General features: G+C 53.9%; 9 protein-coding genes across 9 annotated transcripts; 5 read left to right on the top strand and 4 right to left on the bottom strand.

Annotated features, from left to right (window-relative positions):
• Positions 1–693: 693 nt before the first annotated feature.
• Positions 694–2,316, bottom strand: CONPUDRAFT_158379 (uncharacterized protein; the record flags this gene model as incomplete). The annotated part of the gene is made up of 2 exons (XM_007775400.1): positions 694–1,964; positions 2,028–2,316. The coding sequence occupies 2 exons, from the start codon at positions 2,314–2,316 to the stop codon at positions 694–696; spliced, it is 1,560 nt and encodes a 519-aa protein (XP_007773590.1).
• A 676-nt stretch (positions 2,317–2,992) lies between these two features.
• On the bottom strand, positions 2,993–4,635 carry CONPUDRAFT_139737 (uncharacterized protein). Its single transcript, XM_007775399.1, has 2 exons — positions 4,324–4,635; positions 2,993–4,249 (listed from the first exon to the last, which is right to left on the bottom strand). The coding sequence occupies exons 1-2, from the start codon at positions 4,610–4,612 to the stop codon at positions 3,132–3,134; spliced, it is 1,407 nt and encodes a 468-aa protein (XP_007773589.1). The 5' UTR covers positions 4,613–4,635; the 3' UTR covers positions 2,993–3,131.
• A 324-nt stretch (positions 4,636–4,959) lies between these two features.
• On the bottom strand, positions 4,960–6,594 carry CONPUDRAFT_111266 (WD40 repeat-like protein). The gene is made up of 8 exons (XM_007775398.1): positions 6,402–6,594; positions 6,173–6,319; positions 5,980–6,118; positions 5,753–5,925; positions 5,529–5,698; positions 5,380–5,466; positions 5,243–5,321; positions 4,960–5,184 (listed from the first exon to the last, which is right to left on the bottom strand). Exons 1-8 carry the CDS (start codon positions 6,501–6,503, stop codon positions 5,017–5,019), a joined length of 1,065 nt encoding a protein of 354 aa, XP_007773588.1. The 5' UTR covers positions 6,504–6,594; the 3' UTR covers positions 4,960–5,016.
• Positions 6,595–7,692: 1,098 nt separating this feature from the next.
• On the top strand, positions 7,693–10,197 carry CONPUDRAFT_93020 (glycoside hydrolase family 29 protein; the record flags this gene model as incomplete). Its single annotated transcript, XM_007775397.1, has 13 exons — positions 7,693–8,169; positions 8,240–8,265; positions 8,323–8,356; positions 8,404–8,435; positions 8,495–8,564; positions 8,621–8,731; positions 8,779–8,914; positions 8,979–9,003; positions 9,061–9,241; positions 9,298–9,394; positions 9,447–9,642; positions 9,701–9,812; positions 9,874–10,197. 13 exons carry the CDS (start codon positions 7,693–7,695, stop codon positions 10,195–10,197), a joined length of 1,821 nt encoding a protein of 606 aa, XP_007773587.1.
• A 644-nt stretch (positions 10,198–10,841) lies between these two features.
• On the top strand, positions 10,842–12,456 carry CONPUDRAFT_168910 (uncharacterized protein; the record flags this gene model as incomplete). Its single annotated transcript, XM_007775396.1, has 1 exon — positions 10,842–12,456. The coding sequence occupies one exon, from the start codon at positions 10,842–10,844 to the stop codon at positions 12,264–12,266; it is 1,425 nt and encodes a 474-aa protein (XP_007773586.1). The 3' UTR covers positions 12,267–12,456.
• Positions 12,457–12,874: 418 nt separating this feature from the next.
• CONPUDRAFT_168909 (uncharacterized protein) lies at positions 12,875–14,423 on the top strand. Its single transcript, XM_007775395.1, has one exon. It carries the CDS (start codon positions 13,003–13,005, stop codon positions 14,335–14,337), a length of 1,335 nt encoding a protein of 444 aa, XP_007773585.1. The 5' UTR covers positions 12,875–13,002; the 3' UTR covers positions 14,338–14,423.
• An 83-nt stretch (positions 14,424–14,506) lies between these two features.
• CONPUDRAFT_93019 (alpha beta-hydrolase) lies at positions 14,507–15,796 on the bottom strand (the record flags this gene model as incomplete). The annotated part of the gene is made up of 6 exons (XM_007775394.1): positions 14,507–14,751; positions 14,800–14,893; positions 14,949–15,083; positions 15,136–15,265; positions 15,329–15,411; positions 15,476–15,796. The coding sequence occupies 6 exons, from the start codon at positions 15,794–15,796 to the stop codon at positions 14,507–14,509; spliced, it is 1,008 nt and encodes a 335-aa protein (XP_007773584.1).
• A 185-nt stretch (positions 15,797–15,981) lies between these two features.
• Positions 15,982–18,973, top strand: CONPUDRAFT_168907 (uncharacterized protein). The gene is made up of 2 exons (XM_007775393.1): positions 15,982–16,114; positions 16,171–18,973. The coding sequence occupies exon 2, from the start codon at positions 16,180–16,182 to the stop codon at positions 18,715–18,717; it is 2,538 nt and encodes an 845-aa protein (XP_007773583.1). The 5' UTR covers positions 15,982–16,114; positions 16,171–16,179; the 3' UTR covers positions 18,718–18,973.
• A 292-nt stretch (positions 18,974–19,265) lies between these two features.
• On the top strand, positions 19,266–21,660 carry CONPUDRAFT_84952 (transcription initiation factor IIB). Its single transcript, XM_007775392.1, has 4 exons — positions 19,266–19,356; positions 19,422–19,768; positions 19,840–21,158; positions 21,218–21,660. The coding sequence occupies exons 2-3, from the start codon at positions 19,550–19,552 to the stop codon at positions 20,680–20,682; spliced, it is 1,062 nt and encodes a 353-aa protein (XP_007773582.1). The 5' UTR covers positions 19,266–19,356; positions 19,422–19,549; the 3' UTR covers positions 20,683–21,158; positions 21,218–21,660.
• The last annotated feature ends 996 nt before the right edge of the window (positions 21,661–22,656 follow it).

The raw sequence follows: 22,656 nt of genomic DNA, 5'->3' as shown, positions 1-22,656 counted from the left end.
ACGTGTCAAAAGCATACCTTGATGAAGACACCTGACTATCGTAAACTTTCATCGAATCCAAAGAACCGCTTATATACGTTCCACAGAAACTTCTAGAAGGCCGGTGTTACGCCCAGTCCAAGATCAAGCGCGCCATGGCTGGACTAAGTTGGTCTTGCGACGTAAACGGAGCCAACGTGCATGATTCAGCATCCCGTGCATTAATGTACCACAGGGTATGGTTATGAGTTCACATTGCCATACACAGGAGAACGGCCCCGCTTCCGCACTGCTAACATGTGCTGAGTGCTTCTCCTCCAATGGCGATGCTTAACCATGTTCCGAATTTGAGTCGAGCTATGCTTTCGGCACTCCTACATATAAACCGGCAAGTTCTATTTACGGATTTTAGACGCCCAGTGAGCACCACTCGGAGTTGGTTGGAAAAGGATCAAGGGAGTCGATACAAATCTTGTAAAACAATCGGTAAAGATGTGGTGCGTCTTGGTTTTCTCGTTGCGGAGACACGTTATGGCAAGAGCGCACATCCAGCTTTGTTTTGTGTAGTGTAGTGCGATGCCTGATCAGTTTGTAAGTGAATCGAAGTGAAATACAGATCTTCATTCGAATATATATATGTTGTACAAGTGCGATGCGCAGTATCCAAGAAAGCTAGCAATGGTCATGAGTTCGTAAAGAGCGTTAGCTGATAGCTCATGATGAGACTAAACTATTCTCGGAGTCGTAGGCCTGCTTCGTCTCCGTGTCCGACTCTGAGACCTCCCCCTTCTCAAGGTCCGACTCGGATGGTCTCCGCGGCGGGATCAACGTCGACATCGATCTTGTGAACTTTCTTATCTTCTTTTCCATTGACTCCATGGACGTTCTTCCTGAAGAAACCAGTGTCGACATCGACATCGACGTTGCCTGCGTCATGCTCCTCTGCGGCGCCTGCCTCTCCTTTTCCTTCGCTTCCTCCTCCTTTGCCCTCTTTAAATCGTCGAGATAGCCTAGATATCCGTGGTAGGCATCCTCTGCAGAACCTAGGAGGCCTTCGTATAACTGCTTCTCGTCTTTTTCCAAATCATTGAGGTTCCAGTCGGCGGGGCCAAATCTGAGTTCACCACCTTTGATCCCGTCGGAGACAGTCTTCCTCCACTTCTTCCACACCCTGGTGTCGTTCGGTACGAACTCTGCCAGCACTTTCTCCGGATCCGTAGGGTTGAGAACGAGGGTGGTGAACGTCGCAGACTCGCCCCGCGTGCCCAACGAATACCTCCGAACCTGTGGTTTCTTAAACGCGCCCCACAGGATATCTGCCTGTATCTTCTCCTTCTCCTTCGATGAAAGGTACGATGTATACACCCAAGAGACGGCGAGCGAGGCGACGAACATGATCTGTCCGAAGAGCGTCGCTTGGGGAATAAGAAGTAGCTGAAAGAAGAACTGGGTCTCGAGAATCAACGCGGCGAGGCCCACGAGACGATACTCCGGACCGCCCTGCAGGTTGATCTTGAACCGCCCTTTGGTGAGCACGTTGACCACTTCTTCTCGGCCGAGTACGACCGCTATGTCGCTGTTCTCGGTACTGGTCAGGAAGCCATCACCGGGAGGCACACCCGGAGAAGGCCTGTTGTGCCAGTCAAGAGTGACTTTCCCAGAGCCAATCACGAAGCAGGATACGCCGCCTGCAACGATACCGAGCAGGATCATGGAGGAAGCCCACCAATCCTCCACGAGGGCACACAAAGCGCATGTCGTAACGCTGACGAAGATAGGAATGAGGGCATAGAGGGCAGAATCGATAGGTCCGATGGATACATGCTCGGTGCTTGGAATGTGGCCAAGCTCGACGACGGAAACTGTGCTTGGAGTTGTCCTGCGCCTGCCACGCACTTCGACCACTTTCCATTCCCTCTCCCTGCATTTATCCATGAACAGGTGACCGAGGTGGGTAGTCCTCATCCTGGTACCTGAACAGGTGCCTACGGACAAATTAACATTAGAACAGGTATTCCGGAAGGCCACCGTTAGCACGAGCGACTCACCAACATAATTTGGACCCTTCTTCCCATCCAGGCCGAACGTTTTTGCAGGAGAGTGGTTTGGGCCCGGGAACAGACCGTCCCACCAGCGCGAGTTGGCGAGACAGCCATAACATTTCCCAATGGTGTAGCTACCCGGCGAGTTGAACCAGCCAACCCACCGGCGACCCTTGAAGAGATGAACAGTGGACATGGCGGAGATGGCCTCATCGCCACCGAAGAAGCCTGCTACACCAGACGCATCGAGGCTGAAAGACGAGTGTTGTAGCGGAGCGTGGAGGATGGGGGCCATGTCAGTGACTAGAAGTTGATTACTATAGCGAGGTGTTCCGAGGCATTCGCCAAGCGGTGGGCCTCATCATTGAAGCTGAAAACTCGAGTATATATGCCAGAACACAGATGCTCCCTTCGGGTGGCCGTTTGCCTCGAGGCATCATGATGAAGCTTCAAGAAGAGCTGGGGCGTCTCGGAGACAAGCATGTACTGCCACAAAGATGAACCTAGTATGAGGGATCTGCGACGCATTGGTGCATCCGTCTGCTATAAATGGTACGCAATGCACGGAGTACACATTGCAGTACTAGCAAGAAAAGGGACCCTGAGCGCTAGGCCTTGAAGGCTATGGGCCTGTGGATGTTTAGCGCTGTGAACGTGTAAGCCAAAAGCAGCTTCAAACTCAATCATAGACATAAGCCAAACCTTCTAAGGGCATATCAGGCTTCCTTAAATGTGTCGGAGCCCCCAGATACATGTAGTCTTTGTAAGCTTGAGTACAAAGTACACTGATAACAGGGAGTAAGTTCAAGCGCGGAGCGCGCATATCCGCCGCGTAAGGTGCGCAGCCGCGTGGCGTTTACCTATGTTTATATGCTGTAGTAACTTGAGGGCGCGGGGACTCACTGTGGCCAGTCTCGTCAAACCAAAACGCCCATTTTACGACGGATCACACCAGCCTCGCGGATATGCTACGATAGGCCACATTTATGTCATTTCCCTGAGTTACATTGCATAACTCTAAGCATGTACGTATAGTGTTAGTACAAGAGGTCGTGGTATGATACATGCATTGTCGTTCCGCTTCGCAAACTATTTCGTAATTGAGACGTTTCATGTCATATCAGCTTTTTCAGGGTCAGATACTTCTTTCGAGTCATGCGCGTTGAACGAGAGGATGGACCATAAAGTTGACTTTCTCTTCGGTTGCGGTGGACGACGCGCCTTCTCCAGCTCTACATCTGCTTGGTATAGTAAGTAGCCCTGATAAGCATCTGCTGCGATGGCCAAGAGTGACTTATAGAGGGTCCTTTCGTCATCGTCGCCGAACTCCTCGATTACTCCGCAAGACTCGGTGTCGGAAAACTTGAGCGCTTCGTTGGCCTTGATCTTGGCGGAAACGACGTCTCTCCACTTGTTCCACACCGCGGTGTCGTTCGGAATGAACTCCTTAAGGACCTTCTCCGGCTTCGGTGGGGACAACACGAGGGCGACGAAAGTCGCTGCTGCCGACCGGGACTTGAGAGAATACTTGCGAACCTTGGGCGTATGCAGCGCTTTCCAGAGAATCTCGCTCTGGATCTTCTCCTTCTCGATAGACGAGAGGAAGGAAGTGTACCCCCAGGAGACAGCGAGCGAGATGACGAACATAATCTGTCCGAACAACGACGCTTGGGGGATAAGGAGAAGCTGAAGGAGGAACTGTGCGACGAGGAGCATTGCCGAGAACCCAATGGCACGATACTCTGGCCCACCCCCGATGTCGATCTCGAACCGCCCCTTGGTGAGCACGTTCACGACCTTTTCGGCTCCCTTCACTATCGCCATGTCTGATCCATCGCCGATCAGGAGGCCGTCGCCAGGGGGTACTCCCTGGGCAGGATTCTTGACGTAGTGTAGCTTCACCTCGCCGGAGCCGATGACGAAGCAGGACACCCCGCCTGCGACCATACCGAGGACAATCATGGCTCCGCCCCACCCATCTTCGCTGAGGAAGCAAAAGAGGGCTGTAAGCCCGCTGACGAATATGGGGATAAGGCCAAGCAACGCATTGCCAATGGGTCTGATGGGGACGTCATTGTGAGGGTCTTCGTCAAGGTGGACGATGGATATGTTAGTCGGCGTCGTGGTATGGTCGCCGCCGTGGTAGGAGTGGATTTTCTCTTCCTTGCATTTTTCGAGAAACAGATATCCGAGATGTCCTGTCCTCATCTTGGTGCCAGAGCGGGTGCCTTCAACGATGACGAAGTACACCGCCTTAGCGTTAGTCCCGGTACACAGTGATGCGAGAGACGAGAAAACGCACCAAAGTACCGTGGACCCTTCCTCCCATCCAACTTGAACATCTGTGCTGGCGTATCGTTGGCACCGGGAAAGAGACCATCCCACCAGCGATTATTGGCGAGCCGTCCGTAGCATTTGCCGATGGTGTAACTTCCAGGCGAGTTGTACCAACCTAGCCACCGTCGCCCCTTGAAGAGGTGCACGGTAGCCATAGCTGAGATAGCCTCATCTCCTCCGAAGAAACCGGCTACTCCTGAAGCATCGAGGTTGAAGCCCGAATGGTTGAGGGAAGACTCAGTTATGGGCGCCATGACGGTTCGTTCTGGGAAAGACGCAGGTGGACGGTAGGCGCCCAGAGGCTGCCTGGAGAAAGCATATAAGGGAACAAGGTGGTGTAGATGATGCGCATGTAGCCGTGGAAGCTGGCTGGACGGCTCATTGTATTGGCTCGCTCACAAAGCAAAGTTCAGGGCAAAGTGGAAGCAATGCGGCCACAGCCGACCTTACCGGTAACTAGCACTGCTTTATATTAAGACTCTTGGTTAGATCGTCTTGGTTTCGAAACCTAGGATCATAGTTCGATTGACTTTCATGGGACTACTAAGTAACTGTCTGTCTAAGAGAGACTAAGGATCCTGACACACTCGTTATTGTATAGCGCATATATTGCTTCATGTGCTAGACTACTGCGACGACCTCGTGTAGCGAAACGAGACTACAGTGCTCCGAACATACTAATCACTGCGGTGGAAGGTGGACCACCCTCCCTCAACTTCGTCTGACCACAGTATGCAAAAACAAACTTCGAAGGATGCCAAGTCACCGTTGGCGATGGCGCAAGGGTGGGGACTCGATGAAGCGGGACCCCAGTCTCGGTCGCACACTGCAAAGCGATGTAGTACATCAGTGCGTGGTGCCCAATGGGGCAGGAGAGAACCTACGATGTCGATGTATTGCCCACCGCTTGCAATAGCGATGTACTCTCCGTCGTAGGAGAAGCTCAGTGCATTAACCCCGTACCTGGATATCTGGTCAGCCGGGTCCAGAGGATATGGGATGAGTGCAAATGATGACGTACTCGCAGGAAGTTATGGTTCGAGCGCATATCCACTCATTAACATCGAACAAGTCTACTATAGAGTCATTGCCTCCCGAAGCAAGGTATCTGGGAGGAAATGGAAGTCGTGGGTTTAGGGTCTCTACAGCATGCTCCAAGAGAATACGTACCTTCCGCGCGGATCAAGCGCCACTGCTACACACCCGCCTACATGGGCTGCAGGGTTCTCCCGAAGCGTTAAAGAAGGATAATCTAGAATGCGAAGGGAATGTTCGGAATGGTGCGTGAGGACAACTCCGTCGCCTGCAAAGTTGAACATAGCCGTCGTCGCTACGATGTTCTATTTACAGCCGGTGAGCGCTTGTTGACTCCAACGAAGGTGAGAGAAACTTGCCCCATCCTTGTCAGACGTTTGCCAATGCCTCTTCGACGATCCCACCTCCTGCACATTTGACATAAAGAACAACTGATGCCCAGCCGAGGTATAAAGCAGCGATCGACCATCAGGGGAGTAGTTCAGTTGAACGGGCGCAACTTTCAGCGGGACTTGCTGTATGTGCCGACTTTCTGATGAGAATGGAGCACTTAGTAAATGAAACGGGCACCAGTGCATGTGCTTACGCCGGGCATCCCAGAACACTATGCGTCGATCCTTCTGGCTCGAGGTGCAAAATAGTTCCGGATGGGTGGGGTTCCAGGTCACATAGTCGACGTCGTCGGAATGGCCGCCGGAGAAGGTCGCTGAGGAGCGATATTCCAGCTGGAAAATCCGCTCAATGAAGAGCAACACAGGATGTTTCGGAAGAGGGCTCACGCTTTTTTCCGGTGTCCACACGCGCACTATCTTGTCTATGCCTACTCCGGCGAGGCGTTTTCCGTCGCAGCTCCATGCGACATGGGTCATGGCTTGCTGTGAAGGGATGCGAACGTCCCGAGGCTTGTGGAGGGAGAAGTTGATGGCCTAGAGGAGACCGCGAAGTTTCGTGTTGGAAAAAGGTTCAATGAGATGAAGTCGGACATGTCTTCCCAGATACGACGCGTACATGCAGGCCTCGAGCAGCGAAGGTAGTGTGGGCTGGTGGGGAGGGTGGCCGTTGAGGGGGCGGGACTTCATCTTCGTCCTTGCTGCCCGTGTAACTTGCCATCGAGGTTGGGTGAGCGAGCTGACAGGGTGTTAATGGTAAGAGCAAGTGCCAGGTGAAGGTGCCGTGACACCAGAGGACGCGATGTCAGGATGAACGCGACGCCGGGATTTGCCGGCTTCGGCTCATGGGCGCAATATGTACACCAGCCCCTGTTGGAGGCAACGGTCTCGTACGTAGGGCCCTTCACCATCTTGGGGTGAATATATGCTATTTCCAAGTCATCGGGAGCCTCAAAAGCCTCATAAAGTCGTTAAAGCGCCTATCAACGGGCTTGTACATAGTTACAAAATCGAACCTCGCTTGACCCCGTGGGGAACCGACGAGTGGAGTGACCAACTCGTTGGCCCTGTTTGATTCATCCAGTGACGCTCGCCTTGCAACGATTGAGCTCGACCATGTCGGTTCAACAGCCGTTATTGAACCCTCAGTGGGCTTCACCAGCCTCTTTCAATGTATATCCCTTCTCGTCCATCCCTATCCCTCTTGAGAAGTACTACAACAACCACGGCGCGTCGCTCAACAGCAACCCGACTATCGCCAACTTCGATGGATTTGGAGGGAGCTATGCGGCAGAGTTCTTGCCCGTAGGGACGTGGGTGTATGATCTCATCAAGGTGAGTGTCGTGTAGAATGCGGGCTGCTTGCTACTGCGACTCATTTGTTCGTGACCTCATCTGCATCCCCAGTACCAACTGCCGTCGTCCTGGGGCGCGGGCAACGACAATGTTCTCGCGGAAAACCAGACAATCGTATTCCCAGAGCCCGTCCTGACCCATGAACTTCACATGCTGTATGCTGGTGACGGAATCCAAGGTAGAGCTGCTCTCGCCCTATCTAAGCAGCGCGAAACTCATACTCACAAAACCCAGGCGCAACCGACGCCGACTTTGTGCTGCACTTCGAGGACAACAGCATCCAAGTTTTGCCGAGTAAGTCCACGCTAAGCTTGCATAACCTCATCAGCTCTCTTCATATGTAGTCTCCGCCAAACACTGGTGGACGCGCATCACGGTCAACACCGCTGCCATTGAGACGTATGTTCAAAGCATGACTGCCAAGTAATCGTCTTGACGTCTCGTGCAGGCCTATCCACTACAACCAGCACGGCAACCACATCGACGGGAACCGAACCAACATCTTCCAATGGTCGACCTCAATCCCTTCCCACTCGAAGTTGAAGAGCATCCAGATGCCGCCTCGCACCTCGAACGACCGCACCCACCTCTTTGCTCTCTCCGTCACGCCCGCCTTGCCCCAAATCAGCGGACCCTCCCTCTCGTATCGCCGCGTGCGGCCCACGTCACGCTGGGAAGCTGTCGACGGCATCCGCGCTCAGGTGTATGAAGTCACACTGGCCAACCTTGTGCCTGACACTGCGTTCGAGACAGGCTCGGTCTTGTTCCCGCTTAAGATTGAGATGTTCGGCGCAACGGTGCGCACGGTCAAGCCGGGAGTGATAAATCGTCTTACCGCCGGCGATCAAGTTGTGGTGGATGTTCTGGTCGAGAACCCCAGCTCCGTTGTTGAGGGTGGCGAGCTCACGGTGGTCATGACGGATAACAGAGGGAACCCTATTTCCACTTCTCCAGGCTGGCCAGCGGCGCCTCTGCGCGAGAACTTTGGGCTGAGTACTAGTGCTTTGGAAAGCCACGAGACTCCGACTTGGGTACGTCGATTGATTGAGCGGATGATTGCTCCTGTTGACTGACCTTGCCCTCGTTTCCTCGTTTCCTTAGTGGAATGAAGCTAAATTTGGGATATTGTACGTTCTTCTATCCGGCATTGTAACGTTTAGGCGTCTCACACAAAAATTTCATAGCATACACTGGGGTCCCTACAGTGTCCCTGGATGGGTACGAGTTTTTCTTCATCAATCGTGCAGCAACTGATGGCATGATAGGGACCCGGCTACACATACGCTGAGTGGTATGAGTAAGTTATCGCACAACGACCTTCTTCCTGTATTCAGTGATTGATGAGTACATTGTTAGCTGGCATTTGCACAGCAATCCAGGCCCGAATAATGCGTTCTATGAACACCAAATGAAGACATATGGCAAGGTTCGGTTCTCAATTATCAATAGCAAAAGCAGTTCCAAATGAACCTGTATGCACAGGAAGTCGTCTATGACGACTTCTTTGCGAATCTCACAGGATCCAAGTTCAATGCGAGCGAGTGGGTCAACCTGTTCGATGACGCAGGCGCCAAATACTTTGTCTTCACAACGGTGAGCTTGTTCCTCATTGTTATTGCAAGCATGCTGAGTATCTTTAGAAACACCACGATGGGTTCGGTATGTTCGACACAGGCGCGACGACACACCGCAACAGCCTTCATCTCGGTCCGAAGCGCGACTTCCTCAGAGAACTCTTCGATACAGCAAAGGCGGAGAAGCCGCAGTTGCATCGAGGTGGGAACGCATATCGTCCTCGGAGACAGTGCTTAGTTTAATACGCGCCTCTTTTCTCTCATAGGCACTTATTTTTCCATGCCTGAATGGTAAGCTTCACGGGAAGAACGTGCAAGTACAAGATTGCTGATTCGGTCACATTTTAGGTTCAGCCCTGACTACGCCCCCTATGGTTTCGATACATGGCCTGGAGGGCTGGCACGTAACGTGTTCAATCAGTCAGAGGTTGAGCCTTACACTGGCAGATTGCCTATCAAGGATTATCTTGCCGACCTTCAGCTACCTCAAATGGTTACGCTCGCAGAAGAGTACGACACCGAAATCATGGTAGGCTCAATGTGTAACCTAAACCTCACGCATTCCATGCTGAAGAAGCCCTGTAGTGGTGCGATATCAGCAGCGCCAATCTAACGCGCCAATTCGCGCAGCACTACTTTACTCATGCCTGGGCACAGGGCAGACAGGTGGTCATCAACGACAGTGCGTATTCTAGGTGTTCGGTAGCAGATCATAGCAATCAACGCGTTTTCAGGATGCGGCGACCTGCCCGACCACGACACGCCGGAGTACGCCAAACTGAACGCTATTCAGACGCGCAAATGGGAGACGAGCGAGGGCATGGATCCCAGCAGTTACGGGTACAACCGGGCCACACCTGCCAGCGCTTACAAGAACGGCACCGCTATCGTCCAGACGCTCGTTGATATCGTATCCAAGAACGGAAACTAGTGAGTCCTCGAGGCAAGATGAAGAAGCTTCTGAACGTGACCTCATGTCGCCCCACAGCCTCCTGGATGTTGGCCCGACTGCTGAAGGAGTGATCCCTGACGTCATGCAGCAGAACCTTCTTGATGCCGGCCGGTGGTTGAAGTATGCTGGCGACTGCGTGTACGCGACCGTGAGTCAGTCTCCTCCTTATCTCGGTACACGCACTGATTGTTCGCCACGGGGGCTTGTAGGAGTACTGGTTCAGGGGCTCAGAAGACCCCACGGGGTCGATTAGGTTCCTGACGACACCTACAACGTTCTGCATCGTGTCCTTCGAGCGCCCATCAAACGGCCGGTTGGTGGTGCAGAAGCGGGTCCCCATTACCCGAGGCGATCGCATTCATCTCCTGAGCCCTCACGGAGCAAGGGTCTGTGTTGATTCGGACCTTGCATGCGGGCTACCTTGGTCTGTCGACCGGACTACGGGATATCTGACTGTCGACGTTTCAGACGTTGATCTCGATCTCGTTGAGTATGCGTGGGCTTTTCAAATCCAGTACAATACGTATGAGTAAACCTCCATTGTTCGTCCTCACGACCTTATCATTGATGACATTGTATATGTTACATGTAAGACAGATGAGCAACATTGGATTTAGTAGATTACGAGATGCAAAGGTCGGCACCCTTCGGACGTTCGTAGATGCCCATGCTGGCTGACAAGAACTCTGTCGAAAAACGGAATCCCACTTGATCAGAATTGTCACGACGCATACGACAATCTCAATGAACCACGGTACGTCACACCGGAACGCGCTGCTGTGCATGCAATCGGTGATGCAGAAGCGGAGCCGCGTGTGTGGAGCTCATTAGTTCTCCAGCTGCCCAGCGCTCAAACCCAACCACGCGAAGGCTTGCGGTACATCTGGGCTGCTCGTGCCACGAAGGACCTTTCCAGCACTCGGCCAAGAGCAGCTTGAGGGAATGGACATGAACACTTCCATGGCGTGAAATGAACATGCCACGCCCACACTGCAAACTCCATCTACGATTGGAACGCTCACTCTTTCTCAAGGCCACGAGGTTCACTATATTTAAGGATTGCTGAGCGTACCGTCTGAGGCAATCACTTCCTCGCAGGTCGTCATAGCAGGTGAGAATAACTCTGTTCACTCAAAGCTCATTGATTGACTTATTCGCCCGATATAAGCTCTTTCTCATGGCACCCATTCCCATCCCTACGCTTCACAACATCACTGATGACCCCAAGTCGGGTGGATTTAGTCTCGATCCAGTCGGAGTGTCTGGCTTCTTCGGCGGGGAGGAGGTCATCTCTGCCCTGGCCACTGTGCATCTGGAAACGGAACGGAGGTGGCTTGGGTGGTACAATTCTCCCGGAAGCTATAACATCGGCAGAACGTACGGTCAGCTGGCAGACTCAAAGTTCTGGAGAGGGCTTTTCCCTGGGCGCCGAGAAGAGCCGGAAGTGGTATTCAAGCTCGATGGTAGCAAAGGTCCCAGATACGTCGGAGCGTTTTCAGGGACCTGTATCATAGACACGGGCCACCTCGCCAGCTTGCTGATGGATAAATGCAAGCAAGAGTCGAAGGAGCTGTCAGCCCCCGGTCGACAGGGTTCTACGAGCTACTTGAACGTCGTCTCGCTGGTCGACGTTGATCATGACGACATTCGTCTTCGTACACCACGTCTCACCATCGCCTTTGCCATCCTCCCTATCATCGTCAACCTTGCCTGCTGTGCCATGTGCGCCTTAGGGGGCGACTGGTTTTGCTTCGCCATCATCTTGATCGGCATACTCGCTGGAGGCATTTCCAATATAGTCATAGGCGCTGGAGCGGTCAAGGTGGACTACAACAAGAACCCTGCCAAGGGATCACCGCCGGGTGACGGGCTGCTGATTGGCTCGGCGGAGGTAACAATTATCAGAGGAAGAGAGATGGACACAAACATCATCACCAAAGGTCGTTTCCGCATTGATTCGGCGAACGTCTACAACCGCAGGCTCACCGGGTTTTGTTCATTTCTACTCCTCCTTCAGTTCCTCGCCCAACTTCTCCTCGTCCCGCAAGGTACATTTATGGGCCAAGTCTGGTTCTTGACGTCGCTGGCGGCCTCGTGGGCGTACACATCCTTCTTCCCTTCTAAGGAGCACGATGATGTCCAGCAGAAATTCCTCTGGAAGAAACTGGGCGATCCCCACATTCACAGGTTCAAATTCGGTTCTAGGACGGCGATGGCCGTATTCGCTGTGCTGGCGCTGGAGCCGACATGTCCCATGGAAATGGTAGACGAGCTTCTTTCGAACAAAACCACGGTATGGAGGATATGGAGGCAGATCCTGAAGACGGAGCTCAGCAGACTCCGTGATGAGGAGTCGGAAAAAGAGACCGAATCAGTAGATTTTGACCTAGAGGTAGCTTTTCACAGCCTGAGCGATGGCGATAAGACTTTACTCGAGAACCTCAAACATGACCTTCGCACTGGGATAAAGGTGTATGAGGATTTTATGGGTCTCGGGTGTTGTTTAAATCCTCCCCTGCCTGGTCTACTGCCTGTCAATGCCAGCGCTGCTAGAAGTCGGCATACGCTCACGAGCAATAGTGAACAGACTCTCGTACACTAGGTCTTCTACTCAGAGGTGGAGTCTTTCGATGTATCAATCTCATGTCGCAATGCTGAAATCATTCATACCATGCTTGCCTATATGTCTACCGTAGTATATCAACGTCTCAAGAATACTGTATTTCATTGGCCTTGTAAATATGGGTTCAAAACTGTATATTCTATGTGATCATGCAATCGATGCACTTTGTATTGGATGTTGAGGGATAATTGGGCCCTTCCAATCAGAACCTAGTAAAGAACGAGATCCACAGCAGGTCTCGGAGGGTTTTCACCTTACCACAATCCCATTTGCTTCCGCTTTTCGTTCCTGACCCTAAGTCCAGTAGCTTCCGAAACTCCACCAAAGACTCGAGAGGCTGGCTCGAGTCTCGTCGCGACACGTTTTCAAGGCAAGAATTCCACGAGCAAACCGATCTTTAGCTCGTTCATTGATTGTTCTCCATAACAAACAGGCACACTTAGATCCTACGTCGTTCCCGATCAAGATCGGAGGCGGACCGGGACACATGGCTGGGGTCCAAAGCGGTGGCTTCTGCCTCCAATTCAACAGTCCCAATACGTAATCGTTTCCCGAGGAGCAGCAGGATCTGCCAAGCTGCGACTGTTGTTTTCCTGTCAAACGGTTAGTGCCCATTGTCGGCAAAGCACGTCGATAAAATGCCGACCTGCAGCGACTCCAGTCCTTTCACTTCTCACCGCAAGCTACCCCAACACGTCCCTAGTCTCAAACGCGCATGCCACCCATCCTTTCACCACCACTAAGCCAATCCGGCTTCAAGCTCGATACAGCGGGGGTCTCCGGGTTCTTCGGCGGCGAAGAGTTCATCTCTGCAATGTCCACCGTGCACTTGGAGAAGGAACGAAGGTGGTTGGGCTGGTATAATTGCCCAGGGTCCTACAACATTGGCAAGTGCTATGGTCAGCTCGCCGACTCAGCCATCTGGCGCAGCCTCTTCCCCGGCCCCAGAGATTCCGCAGAGATGGTGTTCAAGCTTGATGGGACGGCCGGGCCACGCTATGTGGGCGCGCTATCGGGGACGAGGATGGCCACTGGGCATCTCGCGTATCTGCTCATGGAAAGGTGTAAGGGAGAGGAGGAGAGGGATGTCCCTGGGCGTCGAGGGACGGAAACGGTGTTGAACATGGTGTCGCTGGACAAGGTCAATCACGGTGTCGTCACGCCTCGTACCCCGTTCCATGTCATGCTGCTCGCTCTCGTTCCCATCGCTGTCAGCGTCGGAACATGTATTATGTGCGTCGTTTGGGGGGACTGGTACTGTTTCTCGATGATCGCACTAGGCATGATTGCACATGGATTTGCATACCTGGTGGTTGGCTCAGGCCGCGTAGACATCAAGTACAACCAGACCCCACCCAAGGGAGCACCAGCCGCCGACGGGCTGCTGGTCGGGTCAGAAACAACGATCATACTGGGACCAGAGGAAGCAGCGAACATCGTCACCAAGGGTCGTTTCGTCATCGCGGAGAAGAACGATTTTCACCGCCGAATGACAGGCTTTTGCGCGTTGCTCTTGCTCCTCCAGTTTCTTCTCCAGCTGCTTCTTATCCCGCAAGGCACTCTCATCGGCCAGCTCCTGTTCATGGGCTCGCTAGCCGCCTCGTGGGTGTACACCACGTTTTTTCCCGCTAAAGAGCACATCGATGTCCAAAAAGCGCTTCTCTGGCAGAAGCTCGGCACCCCACATACCCACCGACTCCGCTTCGGCTCGAGAACGGCGATGGTCGTATTCGCGCTGATGGTCCTGCGGCCGTCAGACCGGACGATGATGCTCGACGAGATCCTGCCCAACCACAGCTCCACCCCCGCTTGGCGTAGATGGAAGGTTATCTTGGAGAGGCGACTGAGACACTACCCATCCACTCTAGACTCTGTGCGAAGGCAAAGTACCGAGCCGCCACTCGATGATATTGACAGGGAGCTGCTGGACAATATTGTCTCGGATATTGACAGTGCGTTTGTGGAGTACCAGAAATTAGAGAACCGTAATTGCTGCATCTCCCGTCCCAGTAACGGCCGCATCATCCGGCACAGTAATGAATCGCGTTGAACATTTTGACGTTCCACGAGCACCTCAAAGTTATTCCACATTGCATATATCACGACCGATGGTCTTCGCATAGAGATATCTTCTTGTAGTCCTACCCATGTTGATTAAGTACCAAACTGCTGTTGTTCAGATTATACGTACAATTACAGAAATAATCATGTTCTGGAAACTACAGGCGCGATCTAGCCTCAGGTGCTTGACCATTCTTCTTCAGCCATTGTTCAACAATTTCGGCGACTTTCTTCGGCTCTTCTAGCAGAGCCCAGTGGCCAACGTTGGGGAGCGCTACGTCATCGAGATTCGGAATAAACTTGTGCATGCTCTTGACCGCAGGCGGAGGGCATGTCTGATCGACAGTGCCATAGATGAACAGCACCGGAAGTTCCTTCGGAAGGCTACTAGGCAGACGACCCGCTATAGCCTTGTGAGCGACTGAACGTGCAGATTTGACTGCTGTCTTACCTTTTTCCTCCTCGAACCGATGCCTGCCGGTGCGATAGTACGATAGGGGCCCATTGATACCGCGCTGAAACTGACTGATATAGTACTTGTGTTCCTGTAGAAAAGTAAGTTTGATGAAGATTTGGGTGAGGCGATGCGACTCTTGTTACCTCTTCAGTGAGGATCAAGCCCTGCGTCGGAAGATCCACTTTTTGGATGTTACTCATCAAACCCTTGAGTTCGCCTAATTTAGACCAACCGACTGGATTGCCGTTGCGGAAGAGCAAGCGAAAGAAGAAGGAAAGCTATACGAGGATGTTTCAGCCTACGCGACATAGCAGTTGTACTAAAACATACATCGGACTCGATTTCAGAGCTTGACCTCGGGTCAGCAAAGTACACTTGGTAACCAAAGTCTGGGTAGATCTTGGCAGCCTCTTCGGGGGCCCGGTAGTGAGGAGCTGGCGGAGTGAAGGGAACTGAGACGCTGGCAAAGATGTCGATGAACGTCAACACCTGGTTTATCACGTGTCGTCGGGAGAACACGTACATCACAAGCGCTGAAAGTCTGTCTGGATGCCAGAGAGCAAAGCGCGCGGCAGTAAAGGCACCCCAGTCGTGGCCTGCAACAATCTAGTACAAAAGCAAGCGAACCGCGATTCATTCTCCCGAATTGAAGGAGAAGAAGAATGCCAACCGCTTTAGAAATACCCAGGAAATCAAGTAAAGCAGCGAGGTCGCGGCAGATGTTCTTGGAAGAGTAGGCCTCTACTTCGCCAGGCATGTCTGTCCCGCCATAACCGAGCAAGTCCGGGACCACTACGCGATATCCTGCTCGGTTCCAAGGCGCAATCTGAAACCGCCAGCCATACCACAAATCGGGAAAGCCATGCAAACAGAGAATTGTCGGAGCATTCCGAGATACATCCGCCGGAGATTGGTCGATGAAGTGGTACGTCCTTCCAGTCGAAAGTTTGGCCGTTCGGTGATTGAAGCTGCCTGGGTTTGCTGGATTCATTACTGAGTTGTTACGTATTTTCGAGGGCTGGATACGAGAAAGCAGTACTGTGCGTCAGAGTCAGACGCCATCTGGGCCGACGGTTCCGAGTCTGGGTGTGAAATCTCGGCAATTCCCACGTACGAGCCTTTCTTTGTAACCTCCACACGCCTCTCCGTTGCTGTATCCAGCGTCTTCTGCCATATATTCACCTCCTCTTTCTCTCCTTTTACTTGCGCACCTCACCAGACCCTTTTTTACTGTACTTTTCGTTTTTTCTGCAACTTCTTATTTCCACTTTTTAATCCAAACCAATCACACAACGCAAACAAGTGACAGGTACGTCACATCTCTCCATTGCCTCCTTCCCCATCTCACCTCTTCTCTTTCGACAGTCATTCGCCATGCCCGCACCTGTAACTTCAACCACTTCTCTCCCAAACGTCACCAGCACCATCGATAAAGGCAAACCTCGTGCGTCGCATCGCACTCGCAAGACCCGTGTTGTTCGCAGGCGGGGCAGGGGCAGGGGGGACATTGAGAGCGATGAAGAGATTGAGCGAGAGGTGGCCACCGATACCGAGTCTGAAGACGACGCATCCTCCGTCGACTCCGCCACCGACTCCGATACAGAGCCTGTGTCTGATTCAAACTCACACTCGCACCTTTTGACGCCCAACACCACCCAGAGCTCCGGCGATGCTCATTCTGTCAAGGTCGACCAGACACCCTTTTTCGAGCCCAGTGGCAACTGGTCAGAGATGGTCGCCTCCGAAGAGACAGCCAATGGCTCTTCCGACCTACCCGTTATCGATTTCGGCGAGCTGAACAGCGAAGCCATCGACAAGCACGCCGTTCCGGTTCGCAAGCAGCCCAAGTCGCAGAAGCGGGCCCCTCCTCCCAAAACTGTTCCTCCACCGCCGCCTACAGACTCCGATGCCACTCAACAGGAGGCTGATGCTGATCAAGATGACGATGGTGCCCCTCGACCTCATAATGGCCAGCGCACACGCGGCGGTTCATACGTTAAGCGCCCGCCCGGTCAGACTGCGCGCCAAGCCTACCAGCAGCGCCTGGAGGCGGATCCGTCCTACGTGCCGACTGTGGGAGAGTTCTGGGGCCATGACGATCGGCTGCTGGACAAGGGTTTGCGAAGCCTGAGCGGCTGGTGGAGAGGGCGATGGAGAGGCCGCGGGAATGGAAGGGGCGGATTTGAGAGGGGTAGAGGCAGGGGTAGAGGTGGCTTCTTCGGTGGATCAGATTCTATGCGCAATCCTGCGCCAGAGTCGGAATCTGTGGAGCAGGACGAGTTCGCTGCGGAGACGCCGAAGGTCGACCAACAGTGGGGACACGACGGCTTTGAGGAGCTGAAGAAAAGGGACGATAAGCGCCGGGTACTTCAGCAGCAGCAACAGCAAGAGCGCGAGTCTCAGCGTGGTTCTCCTCGGCCTACTCGCGGCCTCGGCCCGTTCCGAGGGCGAGGTGTCGTCACGGGTCGTGGTCGTGGTGGGTTCGCGCGTGGCGGCTTCGTGTCTTCTCCTACTCCCTCGTCTCGCCCGGATGCCAGCGCCATGTCGGGGCGAATCTGGTACGCCATGAAGCCAGAGCGGGTTTGGACCAAACAACACGAGGCGTTCCTCTACTTTGACGCCGCTCTCAAGCCACGACCTGGCCAGGGCGCTGGCTTTGCTGTCAGGCTTCCCAGTCGCGACGCCACCGTCATCCGTGCACCTCCCATCGTCCCTAGCAGCAGCAAGCGGCACGAGCGCCAGGTCTCGGTCGCTCAGACGGTTTCGTCTGAAGGTGGGGAGAAGGCATTCGTCGTTCGTATTCCTAAGCGATCAGGCAAGGAGAAGGCGAGCGAAGACCCTGCTGTGCCTGTCGAGCCCGCTACGACGGTTGTAGAGCCACCGCTCGAAGAGGTCTTCACTGTTCGACCTGGGTTGGCACCCAAAGCAGCACCCATTGTTGGCGCCAATTCTTCCAACAGCCCGATTGTCGAACTTCCCGCAGTGGCCCCTACCCCTCCATCCGACGAACATGTCTCACGTCCATCGATTCAAATTGCGGATCACATTATGCGCGAAACCTCACAGCTACAGGTCAAGTCCCCTGTCGAGGATAAGCTAGAAACCCCCGCTCCCGAGGTTGATGAAGACAATGCGCCCGCCAAGTCATCTGAGCCTACCAGAATACTCCCACAAGTCCCTCCCCTTCGAACGGTCTTCTCGCCTGCTCCCCAGCCATCTCCTCCGTATGGATCACCGTACGGTTATCCGCCGTCAATGCTTCCTCCTGGTATTGCTATGAACCAACATGGCATGCCATACGAACTTGCTACTGGCCGTCCTGTGTATATTCACCACCATCACCACCCCTCCGCCGTTTACACCCCTCCGCCCATGATGCCTCCTCCCCCTCCTTTTGTGCCTGGCCACATGCATCACCATTCGAACGCCTCTGGCGAGTTCTATGCACCATCCCATACCCCTCCTATGAGCGGATATATGGATCCAATGTCGGGAGCCCCGATATTTTCTTTCCCCCGCCAGAGCTCGCGCGTCGAGATTCGTCCACCGGGAGCGATGGAAGGCAAGTCCGCGAGCAAGATGCACCAGCACCGCCCATCCACGCTTCGGACAAGCGCAGCGGCTTTCGAGCCGACGAGCGCTGTTGCCACACCTGCTGCGGAAGAGGGCGGTGCTGCGTACCACTCCGTCGACCAGGAGTCAGGCGAGACAGGAGAGGATGTGACGTACCCCAGCGTATCCGCTCTGGAGGCGAACGGTGAGCATACAGACCCGGGTTACTACGGGTCGTACCAGCAGCCATACTATTATCCAGAGCAGTACCATTACCCGCAGTACTACGATGCTGGACAGATGCCGCAGTACGAGATGTACAATGCCGACCCGCATGCGGGTTCCGCGGTGTACTACTAGCATGGTGCTGGTCGCTCTGTTGTCGTTTCTTGACTCGTTTCTTTGATTGTTTCGCTTCTTGCTTGCCACGGTGGGGCTTCTACATACTTTTGGCACACGTTAGGCCCCTGTTTCTTTATTGCTCGCTATCTTTGACTCACGCGATACGTTACATACACACACACATACAACCTCATACCAAACTCCATGGATGCTCTGTCCACTGACTCCGTTGCATGCTCTCATCATCTTCCCCCGTTTTTGTCGTGCTTTGCTCTTTTCGTTTTTACTCTCTTGGCTAAACTGCTTGATTCTAATTATGACTTTTTGATACATCGATGTAGCTCTTCTTTGATACACCATGCCTATGAACTGGTCAACGATCAGACTTTTGCTGCCCGACAGAAAGTGCTGGAACAGTCTACGCTCTGAGTTTGCCGCGAAAACGTTGAGGCCGGGCCGAGACCCGCGGACAGAGATTCACACTCCGCTCCATGCTGAGTCAGCGTTTCGGACTGTTCAGAGCTCCGCTGGCCATGGACGACGTTAGGCTCTTTTGTCCTCAACCACCACTACCGTCGTCGCCAGCCGCTGTCATTTCTGAAGACAACCGTTAGTACCTACTTTCTGTTGGACAAGGCATAGACTCTGATACCCTCGGTATGTTCTTGCGAGCCACTAATGCCACTCTTTTCCAACAAGCTGTGATTTATAATGCCAACCAGTCCCAGGCCAGCCAGTTCTCGAGCAGACGTTCCTACTCCCCTCTAGCCTTCAACAGCTTCACGTCTAGGCTTCTCCTGCATCCCATCTCTTTCTCGCCCTATACTCCCGCTTTAAACGTCTGAAAACTATGGCTTCTGCATTTGCGCAGCCTTTTCCTCTTGCGCAGCACACGCCGAAGACTCAGCAGCCCATTTACGGGCCCGACCTCGCTGTCCGCCTTATCTGTCCGGATTGTAGGGACCCAAACCCGCACATTGTTGAAGAGTTTGGGAGTGGAGACTTGGTGTGTGGCAACTGTGGCTTGGTGCTGGGAGACCGGGTCGTCGACACGCGCAGCGAGTGGAGGGTATGTAGACACAGCCTCCCGTTTTTATCCCAAACCTCTTTTTTGAAAGACGTCTTACTAACGTGGAGTAGACGTTCGCTAATGACGAAGGAGACGATCCGTCTCGTGTCGGTGCGGCGTCAGACCCACTTCTCGAGGGCATGGAGCAGCTCGACACCGTTATCAGCTTCCGCGACGGTGGCTCGGGCATAGCGCGCGAGCTGCAGCGTGCCGCGTCCCGCTCGCAGAGCTCGCGCTCCGAGCGCAACCTCCTCACTGCGTTCCGTGACATTGGTGGCTGGTGCGACCAGTTCTCGCTCCCCAAAACGATCAGCGACATCGCCAAGCAGCTCTACAAGCGCTCCGACGAGGAAAAGCTCCTCCGCGGCAAGCCGCTCGAGGCCGTCATCGCCGCGTGCATCTTCATAGCGTGCCGCCAGGCCCACGTGCCGCGGACGTTCCGCGAGATCTGCAACCTCACCAATGTCTCGAAGAAGACGCTCGGACAGTGCTACAAGGCGCTCGAGCAGGCGTTCAACCTCACCCCCGGCTCGGGGAGCGGCGGAGCGTCGATCCATCCGTCACCGTCGACGGGCCCGGAGAATCTGCTCGTGCGGTACTGCAACCACCTCGACCTGCCCGCGAACGTGCAGTCGATATGCGGCGACATCATTGTCGCCGCGCGCAAGCACGGCATTGCGGACGGACGCAGCCCCGTCTCGATCGCGGGCGGGGCGATCTACTTCACGTGTCATCTACTTGGCAAGGCCAAGTCGGCGCGCGACATCAGCAGCGTCGCGGGCGTCAGCGAGGGCACGATCAAGCTTGTCTATAGGCTATATTACACGGACAGGGAGAAGCTGGTGAAGCAGGATTGGATTGACGATGGGCGCGCGGTCATGAGCCGGCTGCCTGTCGAGACGGCTTCGAAGTAGGTACTAGTGATGGTGGAAATCGGTGAGTATAGCGCGGTGGCGCGGTACGATGGTGCCTTAGCACATTCTGTCATTTTACAACAAGGTCTATGGGTATAGTATCCTTATGTAGCACTATGGTTTGCTATGTAATATGGTCGTACAAGCAATCGATGAACCACTTGGAACAATAACGTGCGATGATAGCATTGCTACAGTAAGGCCGAGTACAACAACGTACGAGCATGAGGGAGTGAAAACTATCTCTTGCCGCCCCTCTTTTGTTTTGAGCCGCCCCTGGCCCCTTTTGCAGAGTCTCGTCCGAGAGCAACCCCACCCCTACCCTTGCTGGCACCGCGGATGGCCTTGCGCACATTGACGACGTTGTCCCCACCTCCTTTTTCTTTTCTGACCCGCTTGGTGTCCCCCTCAATTCGGGCAAGAATGGCTAGCGATGCCTCTTTTTCTCGCCCAGCCGGGGTTTCATTGGGCTCAAACTGTGCTCACAAACGGTTGTCAGTGTGCGGCCATCAAAGCACGGATGGGGCGAACGCACCTTGCGTTTAATTCCACGCAGCTTCTTCTCGCCCTCAAGCTCCTTGTCGAAGCGGCCCATGCTCGCGGTGCTCGCCCGCGTGCTGGCGAGCGTGCGCTCGATACCGCGTTTCCGCTCTTCGCGATCGGTCTGGGTGGTTTGCGAGCGGGCGGCATTTTGCAGTTGCTGGCGCTCGTTTTTGGCGACGCGGGCCTTGCGCTTGTCGCGTGCGTCTTTGACGGGGTCGAAGTTCACGTCTGCATGCAACATATCATAGTGAGAATCCGCACGAGGAAAATGATGAGATGATGAATGGGGAGAGTCGATGCGCATACACTCAGTACGCGGGCCATGGATAGGTTTGAGGTAAACGAGACGGAGCTGAGAGAATGAAACTCACCGGCATTCGCAGGCACCTCGTGGATCCACTGCTCCTCCTTGTCCTTGTTCTTCCCGTCCTTCCCCCAGCGGTTGACCCACTCCTGGCGCTCCTCGTCCCACACCTTGCGGTCCCGCTTAGTCTGTTGAATGCCCTTGGCAGCTGCGAAGCGCTCCCACTTTGTAGGCACTTTCGGCTTTGGGAGAGGTTTCGCTCGTGGGAGCGCTGTCGTCGGTGCGGGGAGCTGTGCGAGGGGCCCGTCGGGCGAGAGTTTTGCGGGGAGGGAGTAAAGGGAGGATATGAGGGCTTGGATGCCGTCTCGGGCGGTGGATTGGAGGTATTCCTCGAGGTTAGCGCTAAAAAGGAATAAGATCAATAGGCATAATATATAACAGAGCTCTGAAAGAGTGAAGCGAGCGTACTTGTAGCTCTCCTCGTCGACGGGATTAAGGTCCGTCACAGTAAGAAAGCCGGCGTCGATGTCAAGCGGGATCTCCTTCTCGACTGTGACTGACTGACTGAAGCACCCTCAGCATGGAGCAACCTTTAACGAAAGGGTTACGCACAATTTGGCAGCATGCGCTGCAAGGATATTAGACACGTCCATGCTGACGATTGTTCAAACGTTCACTGAAGAACGTCGAGCTTGCGATTAGGAAAACGGATGACATTTTGGCACAGCCACCTTCGCCTTATCTAGGCAGTAAGCCCCTGAGTCTTGGGAGTGTATTCGAGCGAAGCGCGTCTCTGTGCTTCACGTCCACCACGACCTCTCTATGCAATCTGTCTAGCCCTCATGTATGGCCACAGCACGATATAAATATGCTGGGCCTAGATAAATCGCTTCTAGATACGCTCACACACCACTTTCTTCACCGCGGGCTTTCCTGGTGAAACAATTTTTAGTCGAGGACGCGCGTACACTCGTAGGCAATTCGCGTTATGCCTCTTGACTAACAAAAGGGTGCCTACCATTAAACAAAGTTCTTGTCGAGTCACTTCAAATGCTCGAGCTGCGGCTCGCTTCCTGCGCTCGGATGCGGGACTTCACTAGTATTCTACGCCATCGTTCCATCGCCAC

This window comes from Coniophora puteana (genome assembly GCF_000271625.1).
Source record: "Coniophora puteana RWD-64-598 SS2 unplaced genomic scaffold CONPUscaffold_14, whole genome shotgun sequence".
In the NCBI taxonomy this organism is placed as follows: Eukaryota; Fungi; Basidiomycota; class Agaricomycetes; order Boletales; family Coniophoraceae; genus Coniophora; species Coniophora puteana.
The sequence above is the reverse complement of the archived record's forward strand: the minus strand, read 5'-3'. Positions and strand labels throughout refer to the sequence as shown.

Excerpts from the sequence above, each read along its gene's own strand:
- CONPUDRAFT_139737 (XM_007775399.1), bottom strand. The coding sequence starts at position 4,612 with ATGGCGCCCATAACTGAGTCTTCCCTCAACCATTCGGGCTTCAACCTC. Across the intron at positions 4,250-4,323 it reads GAAGGGTCCACGGTACTTTG|GCACCCGCTCTGGCACCAAG; the intron begins GTGCGTTTTCTC and ends TCATCGTTGAAG.
- CONPUDRAFT_84952 (XM_007775392.1), top strand. The coding sequence starts at position 19,550 with ATGGCTTCTGCATTTGCGCAGCCTTTTCCTCTTGCGCAGCACACGCCG. Across the intron at positions 19,769-19,839 it reads ACACGCGCAGCGAGTGGAGG|ACGTTCGCTAATGACGAAGG; the intron begins GTATGTAGACAC and ends AACGTGGAGTAG.
- CONPUDRAFT_111266 (XM_007775398.1), bottom strand. The coding sequence starts at position 6,503 with ATGGCAAGTTACACGGGCAGCAAGGACGAAGATGAAGTCCCGCCCCCT. Across the intron at positions 6,119-6,172 it reads TGTGGACACCGGAAAAAAGC|CTGGAATATCGCTCCTCAGC; the intron begins GTGAGCCCTCTT and ends CGGATTTTCCAG. Across the intron at positions 5,185-5,242 it reads GTGGGCAATACATCGACATC|TGTGCGACCGAGACTGGGGT; the intron begins GTAGGTTCTCTC and ends ATCGCTTTGCAG.
- CONPUDRAFT_168907 (XM_007775393.1), top strand. The coding sequence starts at position 16,180 with ATGCCCGCACCTGTAACTTCAACCACTTCTCTCCCAAACGTCACCAGC.
- CONPUDRAFT_168909 (XM_007775395.1), top strand. The coding sequence starts at position 13,003 with ATGCCACCCATCCTTTCACCACCACTAAGCCAATCCGGCTTCAAGCTC.